At 35.0% G+C, this 19,056-nt stretch overlaps 1 protein-coding gene across 1 annotated transcript; it reads right to left on the bottom strand.

Annotated features, from left to right (window-relative positions):
* Positions 1-243: 243 nt before the first annotated feature.
* Positions 244-19,056, bottom strand: LOC137398686 (uricase-like). The gene is made up of 8 exons (XM_068084877.1): positions 18,936-19,056; positions 15,564-15,679; positions 14,328-14,447; positions 9,258-9,336; positions 7,533-7,719; positions 4,182-4,305; positions 1,576-1,668; positions 244-863 (listed from the first exon to the last, which is right to left on the bottom strand). Exons 1-8 carry the CDS (start codon positions 19,036-19,038, stop codon positions 789-791), a joined length of 897 nt encoding a protein of 298 aa, XP_067940978.1. The 5' UTR covers positions 19,039-19,056; the 3' UTR covers positions 244-788.

Genomic DNA, 19,056 nt, shown 5'->3' with positions numbered 1-19,056 from the left:
TAATGCAGCTAGTCAAACAGATTAATCAACAACTACATGTCACTTCGTAAATAGATGTATCATCTTGTAGGAACCTTATGTCAAGTTTATGCAAACGTGTCAACTGTCAACCACCCCATGACAATTTGTATACGTTGCCAACCAATTCTTATATGAACTTATCAACTGCTAATAACCGATTGACAGTTCACTTGTCAAACCGATTAAAGTCTTTAGGATTATTTTAAGAGCAGCTACTAGCAGAAACATTTTGCAGTTGATAGGCAGGAGATGTAATGCATGAGCGCAAAACCATGAATAGGTTCCAAGTAAAATGCTATGTAAATCGGTGAGGAATAAAGGCTATGATAATGTAAAACATTTCACGAGTAAAAAGCTAAAAGCTCTGATTATTGCAGCTTGAAGATTGACTGGTTTACAACAAAAATACAAATTACAAAACTACATGTATGTTGGGTCTACAAAAAATATTTGTTAGATTGTATTACATTGATGATGGCTATGGAATTTCTGTCTAAAAAGCAACCTGAGAGCGAGTTGAAATCGAAGAAATCTATAGTTATAGTCATTAGCACCATTTAAAATACAATCACGATATTAACGATTACGAGACAAGGGACTGCAGCTTTCTGCATGCCAACAAAAGTTGAAAAGATTATTGCGAAAATAAAAGTAAATATTTTGTTGGTTTTAGTTGAACTTGGGAATTCAGCATCGAGGAGCGAGTAGACTGGGGTGATGACAGCTTTAACATCGCCCTCAATGTGATGTGATTGCCTCTTGAAGTTTTACAACTTGGATGTCTGGGAGCGAGCTAAAGTAGCCTTGATGATGCCCGAGGGTTTGTCAGTTGGGAGGTAGACCTGCATATAGAGCACATTAATAGCCATATTAAAACATGTGTAAAAGAAAAGAACTCGTTACAACAGACAACTGGTGGGACAACTCCAATCTTAACTAGGCCTTTGCTATCACAGGTTATAGTTCAAAATCATCTTATCACTACAACATTATAGTAGGCAGATGTATCTTTTTATGCTTGGCTAAAGCTGTAAGTACAGATAGTCAGAACCTTTTCAAGACCATTTATTACATAGACTTAGCACCATTTATTACATAGACTTAGCACCATTTATTACATAGACTTACCACCATTTATTACATAGACCTACATGCAGCAACATTTATTACATAAAATTACCACTATTTATTACATAGACTTAGCACCATTTATAACATGGACCTAGCACCATTTATAACATGGACCTAGCACCATTTATTACATAGACCTAACACCATTTATTACATAGACTTACCACCATTTATTACATATACTTAACACCATTTATGAAATAGACTTACCACCATTTATTACATAGACCTAGCACCATTTATTACATAGACCTAGCCCCATTTATTACAGAGACTTAGCGCCATTTATTACACAGACTTAGCACCACTTATTACATAGACCTAGCACCATTTATTACATAGACTTAACACCAAAAGAAAACTGAAAGGCAGCACGAGTAAGAGATTCTATTTCACGTTATTGCCATGGAGACACAAACTTACATTCTTGGTATTACGCAGAGAGAGCTGTGTGAATCGGGCCATGTCTACGTCAAAGTAGTGAACATTCGGCAAAGACATTGATATCTCACTTATCTAAAAGAGAAGCAAGTCAAATCTGTTTGTAACATCATGGAACATCTCGCATCATAAGTGGGCAGCTCAGGGATTGAACTGATGCATCACTTCTATTCATTGTAGTAAAAGACCAAATGAGGTTAAACCTTTTTTACCATTTCTTTCACCTTTTGGAATTGGCAATTTTGCCAGAACAATTGCTTGCATTTCATATGATGTTTAAAGTTTCCTTTTTATGGTGCTTTTTGATTTCAATGCGTATTCCTCTGGGGACCTTTTGTGGTTAAATATGTAAAAATTTCTTTTGTCAAATGAACAAACCTGATAAGAAATCAGTGGAGGCATCGTTCATACTTAAAGTTGGAGTTATCTTCTACCTACCAGTTTCTATTGATAAAACGGTTACCTGCAAATTAGAGTTGCTCTGATTCTAATATCGGAATCGGTATCGGTGCCGATATGGGTGTTAGATATCTGAATCGGTATCGCCCGATCTTTTCTTGAAAAATCGGACTTCAGATACTTTTTACAGATCAACTATTTAGCAAAAAACCGTATACATGTATTAGCTTGCTACACTAATAAAAAATCATCAGCTGCAAATTCCTTACTTTTACCTAATTAATTCCGAACCTGTCACACAATCTATTTCATGTCTCTAGCCTAATAAACATCCACGCAGCTGAGTAATCTTTTGGCTTTAGTCAGGACGTAATCACAAAGTGCGGTATTTCCCAATTACAGTGATATGATTTATTGCAGCCAATCACGAACAAGAGAACAATGAGAGAAACAAAAATGTGGTGTAATGTTTCTATTTACTAGCATTACGAAAGTAATTTGAGCAGTCGATGCATAAAGTTATCTCTTTCTCTTGATCCTGACGATATGATGTATGTTTGTATCACATAAAATAACCTCTGTGGCTTATCGGTGTTTAGCCTGTTCTCCATAATCTGCAGCAAGCGAGTCCTTTTTCAGTACGACATATCAATAGTGATAGAAGATAAAAACGTCTCACTTACATAATTGAATCACAAACTGTAATTATATACTTATTTACTTTACGTCTATTTGCTCTCAACGGTGCAGGCGCAGCAGTTCGTTCAGCAGTAGAAGAGAGACTTAATTATCACAGAGAAAGTTGTACCACTAACAGTAATTACCATTATTAATAACAGATTACCAGAAACATGGGCTGTTTTGTTACTAGATGCACGGTATGGCAGTATGTGAATGTATATACATGTACATATACATATAACTATATCTTTTTTCCATAAAGACAAAAAATTAGTACATCATTATTTATATTTTCTTTGCATTATATTTATTTTGCATAATAAAATTAACAATTATCTATGCAACGCAAAAGATCTGAATGGGTATCTGAATCGGATTACTTTTCAATAAGAATCGGTATATTGAATCGGTAACTGAATCGGCCGGTGCAATTAGAATCGGGGCATCTCTACTGCAAATAAATCCAATACAATTTCTAAGATTTGTCAAACTCATCGATCAAGTGGCAAGAGTTTAAAATTGAGCCCAGGTAAACGCTTCTGTAGATGCATTGACTGGGATGTGCAGTAAATGGACTCAGTGAAGGAATAGAAAGTAATATAAGCTGACTCAGTTACTGCCTCACATACCCTACATAGGGCGTCATATACCTCTTACATATATGTAATATAAATACTGTACAAGTACCATATCATATACCTCTTACTTATATGTAATATAAATACTACACAAGTACCATATCATATACCTCTTACTTATATGGAATATCATGTACCTCTTATATATATATGGAATATAAATACTACACAAGTACCATATACATTTACGGAATCTAAAAGCATTCTTAGCAATAAAATATGTTATGAATTACATATGCAAATAATTCAATGTTTAGCTTAATTTATCAAAAAATATAAAGCTTGTCTTGCAGTTCACAAAGCGCAATTCTTAATACTATGAATAAAAAGCCTAAAACACGTGATTAAAATATATTAATACACAATAGTATATACCACGCCTAAATGATACACACTATAACTAGACCAATCATAAGTGAGCGATCTCGTCAGCGCTCACAGAACTCAGGCTAACTTTTCCTAAACATTGGTGTTTAAGATAATGCCTTGTTGCGGTTCAGTATAAACTCGCTGTGGCTGTAGATGTTTTTAGGTTAAGGCAAAACATGCATAAAAGTTGCTAAAAAACTACCACTTCGAATGAACTGAAACTTAAGTATTATAAGTAAATCTTTTGCGGTTCAGCCAGGCTCAATTTTCAAAATTTAGAAATGACCACTGAAAACTATTTTTATATCAACAAAAAAAATGGTTACATAACAGAATGTTCAACTCTTAAAAAGCCATTTAAATTTTCCAATTCCAGGGAAAGAACAAATGATAACCACATAAAATATATCTAACACCAAAAAGACAATTAACCTCAAGCCCTGCATTTATAAGATTATTAACAATAGTAATAGTAATAATAATGACAGCAGGAAATCTAACCTGTTTAACTTTAGAAAGCGCAAGCTTCTCAGTGTCATACACAGTCAGTTGTACAGAGGGGGAGAATACACCCTCCCCAGCAGGGCCAGCAAATGTCTCCAGAATACAGTCCAAAACAGCATCCCTACAGAATCGAAAATAACACGGTCACATCATCCCAGCATTTTTGTTACTTCTGTTTCTGCAAACGTTAGAGTGGCTAGTTCGAATAGATTTAACTCTCTGCTAGTTCGAATAGACGTTAACTCTCTGCTAGTTCGAATAGATGTTAACTCTCTGCTAGTTCGAATAGATGTTAACTCTCTGCTAGTTCGAATAGACGTTAACTCTCTGCTCACGCAAATAATGGGTTTCAAGGTTAGTTTTGCTATGAGCCCAACCGAGCAGCAGATCGCAGTAATCTGCTGAGTGTGACTGAACATATGGCACCCAGAGGGTTAATTAAAAGAGTTGTGACAGCAGTGATCAATACAACTTGCTAATAATTATGGGGTACATATATTAAAATTGGTATAAAATTCTACACAAGAATCAAAGCAATTAAAGTATAGAAGTCTTGTTTCTAGTTTAGTCAAACCGACTTCAAGAAAAATCATTTTCGCAAACCCTATTCTCTAAAATAAAAATATGGTTATCAGAAATATCTGGGGTACAATGCTGACAGGTTTCACAAGAGTGATCTGCATAAATATGCTCAAGTCATTTTGTCAATTTATTTCATCCCTCCTAAACCGGAAATTTAAAACTTTGAGATCGCGATTTGATGCTTTCAATTCTGAATGAAAAGGAAACTAGCTGCTTCATTTTGTTTTGGCGAAATAATAACGAAACATCTTAAATTAATTGTGGCAAAATGTTGGGTAGATTTATTAATTTTATGATCTGAGGTGAATATTTTCCATCAGAATGAACAATATAAGTGAGCCAATGGAACGGATTTCTGCAGTAAAAATGTTAATCTATACTGTAATAAGAACCACGTACGTCTGTCCATCCGTTTGTCCGAAAACACGACTGAAAATTAGGAACAAACTTGCATGATACAGGATTCGACCTTGACTTTCAGCGTAACAGCAAGACACGCTACCATCTGCACCAACCATTAGCCTTTCATAATAATTGTTCATATAGTTAATAGACCTAACAATTGCTTACAGCACACGAGCTGTCAAGGTACTTAGTATTATTAATGAGTTATTTTGAATTTTCAAGTCACTCTTTGTTATTATTTTTCTGACTGAAATTATTTGCCAGTGAGATGATAACTGTCATCGCAGCCATAAAAAATGAGAATTCAACAAACATATGTGAGAGTTGTGGTTACTATGCACTGTAACTGCCACAATAATTTAATTTAAATTTATTGAATCAAGAGTTGGATTGCGTTTTACCTTTACCAATATGCTGCGTAAATCAGAGTAACAAATTGAGAATGTACATGTCTGTTACTTATGTACTTTTCCTAGCGCATGGGTCTGGTAATAAAGATTAAAAATACTGGATTGTTATTAAATGACATTATCATTGTCGGTGCTTTTTTGTTGGCTTTGAAAAAGATTTACATTAGAAAGAGCTTGAAAGAATACTGGGGTAGACTAACTTTCTTATTTATATAAATATGGAAGTTTTAAAAGGTTAAACACTAAATATCAGTTGCCATTAATTTTTCTATAATTATTGAGTTTGGCTCATGATTTTACCATACTACTTGATTTTGGCCAACTGTGAATTTGAGTTGCGCACCCGTGGTGCAGACAAATCCTGATATTAGAAGCTCCTGACTATACAATAGACATTTCTATAACGTGTATTTCCTTTAACGGAAATTCCAGATGAGGTAAAAAATTTATGGGAAGTTTTTGCTTCGTACTATGTAAAAAATTCCATATAACGTAAAGTGTCAAGCCGGGCGAGTTTTCAAATTCTATTTGAATGTTAGTTTACTTCGCCGCATTTTCAGAAGTAAAAACGCCATGCATTTAGCGTTTTATCTAATATATATAACTTTCGCAACATTCTAGTTCATCGTATCAGATCGTTAAACGTGTCGACAAAAAGGAAGATAGAATTGCTGCGCAATGGTTCATGAATACATAGACGATCAATTGGTGCAGGTGTTACAGAGTCTGTCTACCAATCTAAATGTCACGAGTTATAGTATCGTCGAAAGTTATCTTTCATCCTAACCTTGACACCTAGATACAGATAGACGACAAACAGGTAGAACTGCTTTTTATAATAAAAATACTTTGTTTGTTGCCTTATTGGAAACGTACAAAATATTTGTTATTAGTTTTACTTTGCAGAATAGATTTTGCTTTTTGGAAAAAATAAGCAATGTAAAATTACCACAATCATCGTCTATAAAACCAATGAGATTGATCATTAGTTTTATGGATGCCTTTATCGACCCCTTTGCAAGAAAGGTTATCGATGCAAACCAATAATACTACAGTTACGGTACAGTCCACAAATTAAAAAAGTTGAGTGAACTTTTTTCCTTTTTGCAAGGCAAAGGGGTGAGTTTGGAAAGATCTTGGAACAGATTAGGCAATTTACATGTATTTTACTGTTCTTATAACGTAAACATTCCTGGAACGATTATTTACGCTGTAGGAGCTCCTACTGTATTGACTTTCAACTTCTAGCCAGGGTTCTCCGCAGTCTAAATCACTGTTGCTGGGGAGAACTCTGCTTCTAGCTGTAGACCAACCAAATTATAGCAATTCACCATGCATTGCAGAAGTAAGAACCTAGTAAACTAATACAGTGCACTTTCAGGTTACGATGACCATGTTATATGGTTTTTTCACCCTGCAATGCAGAACAGGCCGATTTTTCATCTTCTCCATACGAAATATTTTTCTGAAACTTTGCTTTAAGTAAGGTGTTTAGTAAGGTAAATTCATTGAAGTTAAACTCAATGTTTATGTTATGCGCCTGCCTCAAAAGTAAGAACTCCCTCCGGTACAAGCTGCACATATTACATCGTAACGCTATGTTTTATTGCAGATAATAACCACTAAATATACTAAAGTTAATGTAGGTAACTATAGTTACTAAGGTAAACATATTATTTTGTTATTAATTGCTAATATGTAAAATACGTATATAAGATTTTGGTGATTTTTACCACACGGTGTTTGCATTGGATACTTACTATGGGTTTCTATACTCCTCTACACGATATTCTTGTCTTACCATGCCCACACTGGAACGAATTAAAACCGTTTGGCAAAGTTCCACTGTACTGACTTTTAACTTGAGAGCCAGGGTTTTTTCCAGCCTAAATCACTGTTGCTGGGGAGAACCTGCTTCTAGCTACAAACCAATCAGACTGTAATAACTCACCATGCATTGCAGAAGTGAAGGCCTTGTAAACTGCTGTAACTCCACTGAGCTTCGACTACGGTAGAGAAAATCCTGTCATCAGTGTTTGTAAGAGTTGTCGCGTCACAATTGTGGAAATCTTTGAATGCTGAATTTGTCGTCTTCAGCACACGCAGCCCTTTCAGACCAGCTGAAACTTGAGGAGGTCCTGCAAAGAATATCCTGTGATATATGTGTACAGTACCATCTGAAGAACAAGAAGTACAGAATGTGTCTGTAGCACAAATTGGTGAAGCATGATTGTAACACTGCAATATTAACTTTGGACAGACAACTCCAAAAATATCACTTTTCTTAAATCAGACAGTAATCCGGAACAATGATATAAAGCCCCCAAAGGATAGGTTACAGCCATCAAGTGGGTGGGGTTTGTTTATCGAGCTCTGTTGGGATGAACCTGAACATGGCACCAGAACAAAGAAATATGCTGAATAAAGCCCCTTGTAACTTTACAAATATTATGAACAATGGTGGTTATTTTTTACTGATCTATTGGTTTCATTTTGTTGCCAAATAAGTATAGTTGCCAAATATTGTCACAGTTATGATAAGTCAGTTACCATTGACAAACATTTGTGATATTAATAGTCACCATTGTGAAATGGCCCAAACTTTGTTTTAGATTTAGAGTTTGAGTACGAAAACTACATTGCACAGCTTAGCCTGCTGTCCCATCTTATTGGTGAGGTCTAGCAATGTGACAATGATGAAAGACTGTCATTTTATGGTAGTGGAGGCAAAATATTATTCAAAAACTAGGGAAAAAAGGCGGTTGTTCGGGTGATTTCGGGTAAATTATATTTAACTGTAAGCATATACTAAGACCCCTACCAATCTCAAAATTGGTAAACATATGTAATTTGAAATGTTTTATTGCCCATGGATTTTCCATGGATCTTAGTATATCGCTGAAATTGGAGAGGGAAGGAGAATTATGTGTTTGCTGGTTACAGGTTTTGTTGTTTTGTGCTACTAACCAGAAATCAGGTATTATCCGCGATCGTCGCATATAGGCGATAAAACTCTAGACTCAAAAACCTAACAAGACAACGCAACCGCCCCGTGAGAATTGCGTTAGCCCCGAAACCTAGGCTAGCACAATCCCAACAAAGCTCGATCAACAAACCCCATCCACTTGATGGCCATAACCTATCCTCTGGGGGTTTCATATCACTGCCAGGAATATGCAGGAACTTTTAAAAAACTTCTTAATACTCGAAGCTCCAATTAATTCTAACATTTTCTGACAGACACTTTGCAGCCATTGATGTCAATTAGTTTGGACATATAAGAGCCTGACAAACACCATTTTAATAATTTAAATAAGAAAGTTTAGTTTCGCCATTAATCCAAGACAGCGAGATTCACAGAATAAAACAGAACAAGGTCAAGTGATACAAAAACAGACAAAAACCTGCCAATAAGAACTTGAGAAGCTGTTCAGGTTAAAACATGAAATGTCCAGTTTGAACATGACACATCCTTCAGAACATAAATACTTGGCCTAGGTTCTGTACTCAACCACGTCTATCTACAAACACTCATAGAGCAATGGAAATATTTCATGTAGATCCATTTCACTCGCACTCTTCCATTCCATACCAAGACCTTTGGTTATTTACAGATTTATCCGTTTTATCTAGTCCAGCCAGAAATATGGCTAAGCATGACAGAAAAAGAAATTACCTCCCCTACGCTGGAAGACTTGGCCCATACGTGTGCACTCCGGGGATGATATGAAAGCATGAGAGTGCTGCTGTCCGCTCTGTAATTAATAAAATACTGACTGCAGCATTGACTAAGCTTTAAAAAGATACCCTAGAGGACAATATTATTCACAAAGTTGTATTTCGCGAAAGTTGTCTTTTCATGCATTTTCGCGGAGGAATACATTCGTGAATAAATTAATCCATGATTCCAGCTAGCATTAGAGTGAAAAACCTTCGCATTCATATAAAAAGTATTTAACTTTCCTTTTGACTTTGTTATTCTATATGTAATCATATCTGCAAACCTATATACATAAATCTCAGTTTTTCTGTATGTGTGTACTTGTGTAGTCCAGTATGTCCAGGTATGGCTATTAAAATCTTAGAATTAAAAGCTCGCGTTTGGCTGGATTTGAACTCACAGTGATCACAACCGCAAGATTCAAAACACGCGCTTAACCGCTGAGCCATACAGTCCTTAGCATTTCAGCGATCTTATCATATACCGTATACGGATATTTTCTCCATTGTACATGCTAAATGACTTAGTAATTGAAACTCTATGAATTACGATGCTTTTCCGTCCTCGCCGTACTAGGGATAACTTGTTTTCCGCAAAAAAATATTAACAATAACTTCTCTCGAAATTAAAATTTGGCAATTATATCTCAGCTCAGTGTTATCCGTTACACTAAAAACGGTTTGCAAACAAATAAGTGATAATATTTTAGTTGAAAGTTTACTAAAATGCACAAAAACTTACTTCAAGTATGTTTTTAGTAAGCTAAACTCATATGAGTTAGATTCAGCGTTTATGTTACACGTTTGTCTTAAAAGTAGGAACTCTGCACATAGTACATTTTAATGTTACATTTTCTTGCAGACCATAACCACAAAATGCACTAAAGCTATTGTAGATAGCTAAAGTTACTAAGGTTAACATATTGCTCTGATACTATTTTTTAATGATGATGATTTTGATGATTTCTAACAGGCAGTGAATGCATAAGATAATTACTATGAGTTTCTATACTCCTCTATACAATATTTTTGCCCTACAGTGCCAACACTGGAATGATCTAAAACCATATAATTGTATACCAAATCATTTTTCAACGTAATCGTAGCAAAACAGACTATATTTAGCCAATACTTGCTAATAATTTCACATTTACATTTAAACACTTTTACAGTTTTATTTTTCCTCTTAATTTATTTCAACAAAGCACTTCTTAAACGAGATGAAATTTAAAAGTTGCAGTTGTTTGATAAAGTTTGAAAATCTTCGCAGTTGTTTGATTTTTTTCTCTTAATACATTTGAACTGCACAAAAAACACTTCTCTCATGATATGAAGTTTAAAAGTTAGAATGGTACATCTTGTATGTTAATTGAAAATTAATTTTCTGTCCAAAGAGTATTACCACGGCAACGCCAAGCAATCACCTAGTCAAATCATATACATGTACATGTACATACACCATGTCTGAATGCAAATCATTGTCAATTTCATCAACTTCAGTATTACAAGTTGTTGGAGGCGATTTCACAGTAAAATATGTGAGAGCTACTTGTGACGACAACATGATGAATTTGGAGAAAAATTGTGACCTTGAACAAATTTGTCAAGAATTGCGATGCATTGGCAATTGGTGCAATTTTAACCCTGACAATGGTTACAAAAAAGTTCGGAATTTAGCAATGTTTACTGATTACGCCTGACGACTAGCTTTTAATCTCATGTAGGAGTTATTCTCTTTTTTTTGCGGAATTGTCTGTACGCGAATTGGCGAACTTTTAAATCCATCAAATAGTATCATCCAGTAAGGAATGTGAAAAAATTTACTTCGTGAGTCTTTAAACATTAGCATGAACATTCTGTGAATAGGCACTCAAAAAATAGAACAACCCACCACTCGGTAATACCGACATATATAATAAATAAATAGGTACGTATTGGATGCAAGATGTAGAACTAGTTAATAATCCCTTTCTGTGTCTGATACATGAACCAGGCTAGAAACGAATTACAGCCAGCAATGGAAACCAAGCCTACATGTTGCCACACAGACAGAGGAAAGCCTAATACATCCAAGAAATCAGAAGAAATCAAAGGATATTGCTATTCAAAGTAAATTCATTAACTTTGATGGATATCACAATAGATGTCACTGTCCATCGGTGATGCAAAAGGTATAAACAAGAGCTTGTCATTGTCAAGTCATGAATACACAGGCTAACGTCTGGCAATGTTGCAGGCATCCATGTGCTCTACACAGCCTTGCCATTACAAACAAGCAGAGTGTTGGCTTGAGCCCATAGCAATCGCCAAGAGCACCACTTGTAATGTATTTCAACAGGTTGCCAGAAATGATAAGACCAAGATTACGAAATACTATTCGGGACAAGAATCATTAGATAAAAATATTAGGTGGTCAATTGGCGGCAAGCAAATGTTTGTATTATAATGATGCCCATGTCCTTCTGTACGAAGGCAGAGTGCGAGTTTGGGAAAAAAGTTTCCATCTTACGGGAACCAAACCAGCGACTAGCAAGTTGGCTGCCCAGTACTTTACTACCTGCACCAATCAACCTCCTAGACGAATTTTAGAAGAATTGTGGACATTGCTATATCAGCTGACGATCACGCACTACACACTGCACTGCTAAAGTACTAGAACAGTGAACCTCTACTTATGACACTAATAGGTTCCAAAAGCTGTTTCGTACGTAGAAAATGTTGTAAGTAGAAACCGATTTTACCATATAAATTTTCTAATCCATTCCAAGCCTCCACCAAACTCAGACACAACAGTTGTATAAATTATACATACACGCAATGATTACAACCTGTAACAAATACATGCTAAAATTATATTACTACATTATAGGAAAAGTACCCCGCGGAAAAAAACTACAGAGAAATAACTAATTGAAACTATGAACGGCAAGTTTGTTTGTTTACCTTTGGTGTTAGCCGTTTAGACAAGGTTAAAGGTAGGGCCACGCGAGACAAAATTCTCACGAAATCGGCGAAATTTGGACGAAACGATTCGTACGAATTGAAATTTGGACGAATGCGTCCATCGTTGGTTGCGCACGATGAACGAATCCTGAATTAGACGAAACGTCTGAAATTCGTACGACTCGTTGTTTGATTGGTCGGTTGAAAAGGTTAGTTGAATGTTAAAGGCCGTTTTCTTTTGCGCATGTTTAGTCAGATCTAAAAAAGATAACGATTTGCGAGTTTCTAGCCCGCAGTTCCTAACTCGGATTGAAAACTGTGTTGGCGATTATATGTAATCAGGAGTACCATGGACGTAATTGATTTATTTAATAGAAATATAACTGTTTTGTAGCTAGACTAATATTTGCTGAAAAGTCAGGTTCCGATATGTAATTAATAGAAATATAACTGCTTTGTAGCTAGGCTAATAATTGCTGAAACGTCAGGTTCAAATTTGTATTGTAATTAGAAGAAAAAGGAAAACGGTTTTGTGGGCAAGCCAAAACCTGCTCTAGTCATACAAAAGAACCGTTTTTCAATGTAGTACATACGTAATAGTTCGTAATAATATTATCAATGTACAAGCTCTATTCAAAAGTATACTACAACCATTTACAACAACAGCCTACTACAACTACTCAGTGCAACTAGCATTAGCAGTTTTGTAGTTGCATAGAAACGACCTTATTAACACGCAGTTATATTGTAGGCGCCGAAATTAATTTACGTGTACATTCCGCAACCGATTTTAGGAATTAGGAATTGCGACTAGAAACTCACAAATCGTTATCTTTTTTAGATCTGACCCGCATGTTTGTACTGAAGCAAATGATTGAAACGGAATCGGCTTCAATTTATCACCGCGTTATGATTGGCTAGTTGAAAGTTAGTTTCGTACGAATCCGTGGTGGGGAAACTCCGTGTGGCAGATCAGAAATTTCGTACGAATGGAATTTCCCAGATTAGTTGAAATTACACGATACGTGTGGCCCGGCCTTAAGAAAATATCACATGAAGTTGGCGGAAAGTAGTCGCAAGAAGGAAGTGTTGTTGCTGCCTTGGTTTTACTCAGAATAAACGTGTTTAAAAATGTTGAGTTAAGAGAATTTTCATTGACACAAACTGCAAAACCTGATTACACAGAAAACAAAAAACTTGAACTGCTAAAAACAAAATTTGTCTGACAATGTAAGATGCTGCATACGGCATATGATAACTCTAAATTATTTAATGGACAAAAACAAAACACTTTTACCGACTTTTGCCAGGAAAAGAGAAGAAGTGCAAGGAACACAAAGTCATATTCACGGAAAGCAAATAGGAACAGTTGAACCTGACTAACGGGCCAAAGTACAAAATGCCTTTCATATCTAGAACTATCATTCATAAGTCGAAACAAGATTTCTATCAAAAAACATTTCGTCACTTGAAAATTTTTAAAAGACTTTCCATTTATACTCCACCAACACTATCCCAATAGCTCATGCTAGTTATTTGGAGATCCATTTAAATTCTATGAAAAGTGGGTGATAGCAAATGTGAAAATCCGTAAAAAAATTGTAAAATCCCATTTGTTAAAACTCGCTGTGACGCGTTATGACTGGCTGTGATTCGATATGGGCCGCTGTGACTAGTTATGACTTGCAAAGGTTTCACACAAGCTGAGCTCAAAAGTAAATCTAAAACTAACTTTTTAACAGTCATTTGGTTACTTTGGTTTTTTTATTTTTGAACTTTTAATTAATGTGACTGATTAATACTACCAACAGCTAAATCTACTCCACTTTAGTGAATGTCCCTTACTTTTTGTGACTAGCTGCCGAATGTTCATTTAATACTTGTCGCTGTCAAGTATTGTTTGAAGATTTATAGTCAGATAAAGTACTTCTGTGTAAACTAGTAGTCAGATTGTTTCAGCAAAGAATGTGAGAGTTGAAAGATAAAAAAGAATTAGACATAAACATCTACTGTAAACATTCAGCAGCGTCAGACTACAGATCTCGCTGTCAAAACTAAAGCATTAAATTATTGCTCCTCTCACCCTGTCTATCCGCTTCCACCCGTGCACTGTTTCTACGGTGACCCTTGCAGAGACTATTTGTGGATAGGCTGAGAGGAAGTGGCCAGCGAGCTTCATAGCAAACTCTTCAGGAGAACTAACCTATCAAATAGATCAACAGACATACAGACAATCTATGTTAAACTGATCTAATAGGGTGGTCGGTTTAGCCAATTATCCAGTTGAACTGATATGCCTATATATAGGTCTACATATACTGCACACAATGCTGTACATACTTAAAGGTTGATTTGCAACAAAATATCACATTACGGTTATTTGGTATCAAAAGATTCACCATGTGTTGTGTTGTAGTTGCAAAATATGCGGAAATGTGATTGCAAGCTCTTAAAAGCTCAAAAACTAACAGTTAATCGTCGCCATCACGAAACCACCGTAGATTGGAATGGTGAAAAATGGAAGCCTGAATTATGTCTAACTGTGGAAAAACGACTTCCACACAAAACACAGAGTGCTAGCAGAGCACTAGTGCCTGAATTTGTGTCTGCAATACTTGTGTGAATAAAAACTTGTCCAAAAATGCTAAGCGGGATAATAGGTATTCAAACCATAGCATCTACACGTAGGTTAGGCAACTCCTGTGATAGCAAAATAGTTGTGGAAATTTCTGTTCACGCAAGGTGTTACGCAAGGTGTTACAACAATTTTGTTTTACTGAATATAAAATAAATAAATAATAATAAGTTACTGATTCAAACTTATGTTGTGGTTCTCTAACATGTTCTCTAATCCCACAAAATTATATTTTGCCATCACAAAAGTCAAATAGCAATCTAAAAAATGGAATGTATTTCACTCTTGTGAGTGATTTATAATACAAACAGCTTCAATAGATGAGTGTTGCTAACATCTAACAATTTTTCGAATTTTTATAAAAAAAAATACTAACCAATTATCGATTGTTGTAACATAACCACATTGATCAATAAGTGTTGATCTACCAAGTCCAAAGTACCAAGTTCGAATCCTGTTAGAAGTATTATTTTTTCCTAAATTCTATGTGTGGCTTCAGACGAATGGCCATGGATCTTATTATAGTAAAAATCACCTTATTAGTTTAGCGTTTTACATGTATAAAGTAATTTATCTAAAGTATCTATAATAGTAGAGCCATGTCTAAATAACATAACTGCCAGAAACTTCACAGCAAAGCAAGAACTAAACAGTGTGGCTGGCAATACAAAAGCTGCAATTTACCCCGTATCTTTGAGCAGTTATATAGACCAAGTTCTTCTGGGTGTCAGTAGGGACTACCAAAGAGTTGTTTCCGTGTTGATAATCCTTCGTGTCATTCAGCTGTAGAAGCGTAGACACTAAAAACAGATAAATCGCATAACAGCTTTGCGTCTTCTATCTTAGCATGAAGGCTTCTAGCAATACCTCAAGAGCTGCATTAAATTGAGAATTCAACAAAAAAACTACATTATGGTTTCTGTGCTAATGGATATGGTTTCTGAAGGCCACAAAAGGGTCATATTTAGAGTTTCCTAAATTTAAGTACAAAAGTTGTCCAATGCTTGCCGGATGCCTGCAAAATATAAACATACAGCTGATGTAAAGGCCAGCAAACAATATATCGGAGTTGTCCTCTCGGCGATTTGCATAGATTATGTTTACTGTAGACTGATGGCATCACCAAGACAATGCAAATATCCTATGACGAGAAATATTGCAGATATTCAAACTTTAAACTTTCCCGATATTTGATGATGGTCATTGACTGTCACCGACTGCCAATATATTTCTCTTCAAGACAGTTGCTGCGGGACTATTATCTCATCATTTAGGCAATCGCGTTGTATAATGAGAACAACTCTAGACTATTCGCTGATGTAAATTCACTGATGTTATCAGAGATGATCACCGATCTATTGTGGAATTACAGTGAACCCCCGCCATATGACATTAGTTCAGGTGTTGGGATTGTAAAACGGAAATGTCTTATATATGTCATACAAACTAAAAATAATCATCTAATTCAAACACTCCCTTGTATAAAAGCATAAAACTGCATATACTCTTGGTGTATATTAAAATCTAGTAAAAAATAGTACATTAATCTTAGTAACTATAGTTACTAAGATTAGTAACTTTAGTTACTAATCTTAGTAACTAAAGTTACTAAGATTAGTTTCGTTACTTTAGTTACTTTCTTAGTTACCTTAAAGTGACCTGCAATAAAATGTACCATTATTACGTACATATTATTTTTATACTTATCCCTTTATGCCATCATTATCAATCTTAGGACCGGATGAATTAAAGATATATATAGATAATATATAGAGTTTGTATATAGATAATGAATTAAAGTTCATAGTAAATATTATATATTAAACACGAAAATGAACAATAAATTTGATATCATTTCACTCACATAAAATCAAGCCTTAAGTAACACCAAAAAAATGTTAAACTGATAGCTAGCATCGTATCTCTTTAAAGCATATAAACTACATAATTTTTTTTATAATACATTTCAATACATCAGAGTCTTGGCTTTCAATGGCAGTGAAAGAGATTGACTACCTAAGACTAAATAATAATTATGAAATCACATTTTGGAACCGCAACACAGTGTTTTTTTATTGCAGGACATACATGTACTTTTGACACCCTGTTTGTCATAGTTCTATTATTCTTTGTGTATTGAATATAGGCTTATTCGAAAGCTAAGACTCAAATGTATTGAACTATATACTAAAAAAAGTTACATAATTTATGTGCTTTAAGGCATCGCAGGAGAGACTTCAGTAAATAGCCTATCATTATATTCGTGACTCCGACGTATGCAGCACACCGACTACCAAATTGGAATTTAAACAGAAATTTTTGTTGATGTCATATGATGAGGAAAATGCTGATATGAGCAACCGGAAAAAACCTTGTGCTACACATCGTAAGGCTAGAAAGCCATAAGAAATGGATATCAAAACCTGGGGTCTAATGGACTGTAATGCAATGTGTACCAACATTTATGTGTACACTTTTACAGATTTACAACAAAGCCTAGAAGAAATTCCTCATATTTAAAATAATAATAAATACATATAACAAAAATTACTTTCAAGAAAAGCCTTCCTTCGATAATTAGCTAATTTGGCAAAATCAGTATAAATATTTTTGTGCTTTTTTAATCCCAGTTCTTTCATCATCATTTACAGAAAAATTAAAACTCACTGATGTTATTAACAGAATGATGACTAGTAATAACAAGTACTTGTAACACAAATTAGTGACAAGCAATAACAGATAGTTGCAACAGAAACTGTCGACAAGCAATATGATGTGGTTGTGTTACTAATTTACTAAAATTGTGTATTTATTGGCAAACCATAGCAGGTACTTGCAACATACTGGTTAACCAGAACAAGCAATATCTCGTGCATCATGTAAAAAGTAAGTTTTAAATTGGCACTACCCAAAGTTTAATAAAAGAAAAGGTTTATCTTCCCTTACTTAAACATACAGTTTGTGAAACCATAAAATACATTTTAATCCTTTGAGGAGTTGGTAAGCATGAGTATACGGTGCAACGTACATTGAGCTTTGAATGTCCCATCTCTTTCAATAGATCAGTTTTTAGAATGTTACTGCATTCCTGTATACAATGAATACTTTGAAGAAAAGCCCAGGCTGAACGTAAGGCTACACTCAAAGCTAGATCAAATTTTTCCTCACTAGTTAAATGTCAAGGACATAAGATTAGATCACATTTGATGGCTTCAATGTGTTTTGAAAGGCTAATATTCAAAGGTTGAAGCTGTTAGTGTTTTGTAGTGCCTCTCATTTGGCCTCAAGTGGCCTTCAGCCACAGCGTTATCACTGATTGAGAGCCAACACGTGACTGACCGGGTCATTACTGACACGATGAGCTGTCATATAAAACAGGATCCAAAACCTTCAAGGATATTAGCCAGTAACCTATCAATAAGCTACCGACACTTGCGTGTTTCGCAAGTCCTTACTACATATTTCCTCATCATAAGCCTACATCAACAATGGCTGGTGTATTTCAATCAAGCTGTAAACCACTCATTAGGTAGTTGATGTTGAAAACATAGTAAACTTGTAATACATGTATATCACCATATATACTCGCAGATAACTGTATATACTCACATATAACCATATATGCTCGCAGATTATTGTATACACTGACAGCAAATCATATGTACATGTACTCAAAGACAACAGCAATAATGCAACATATATATATGTATATATATAATAATGCAATGCAATACATAATAAAACATATTTAAACATATATATATATATATATATACAAAATGTATATCTAATATTTGCATGCATGTATAAAACAAAAACATGTAAAATTTCTATTAATATAGATTAATGCTCCCCAGTCCCCGCAGACCTGACAGATCACAAATCGGTAAACCAGGAAGCTCCATCCAGCACTCCGACTAGTTGTGTTGCTAATGCACATCTATTCTGTGACTATGATATTGGCTAAAAACACTCGATTACTCACACCTGTTCGATTATTTCTATCTTTTGGGAAAGTAGAGCTATTAAAAGAAAAAAGTAAGATGGACGACTTACCCTCAAACTCGATGATATTGTCAGGGTTCCTCTGGACATACAGTAGTTTGACACCAGTCTTTCCATAGGAAGTAGAAATCAAATTCACACTATCTTTATCCATATCCTGTAAGCATGTAAA

The sequence above is a fragment of the Watersipora subatra genome, chromosome 6, assembly GCF_963576615.1.
Source record: "Watersipora subatra chromosome 6, tzWatSuba1.1, whole genome shotgun sequence".
NCBI classification, from domain to species: domain Eukaryota; kingdom Metazoa; phylum Bryozoa; class Gymnolaemata; order Cheilostomatida; family Watersiporidae; genus Watersipora; species Watersipora subatra.
This window is presented reverse-complemented; position numbering and strand designations above follow the sequence as displayed.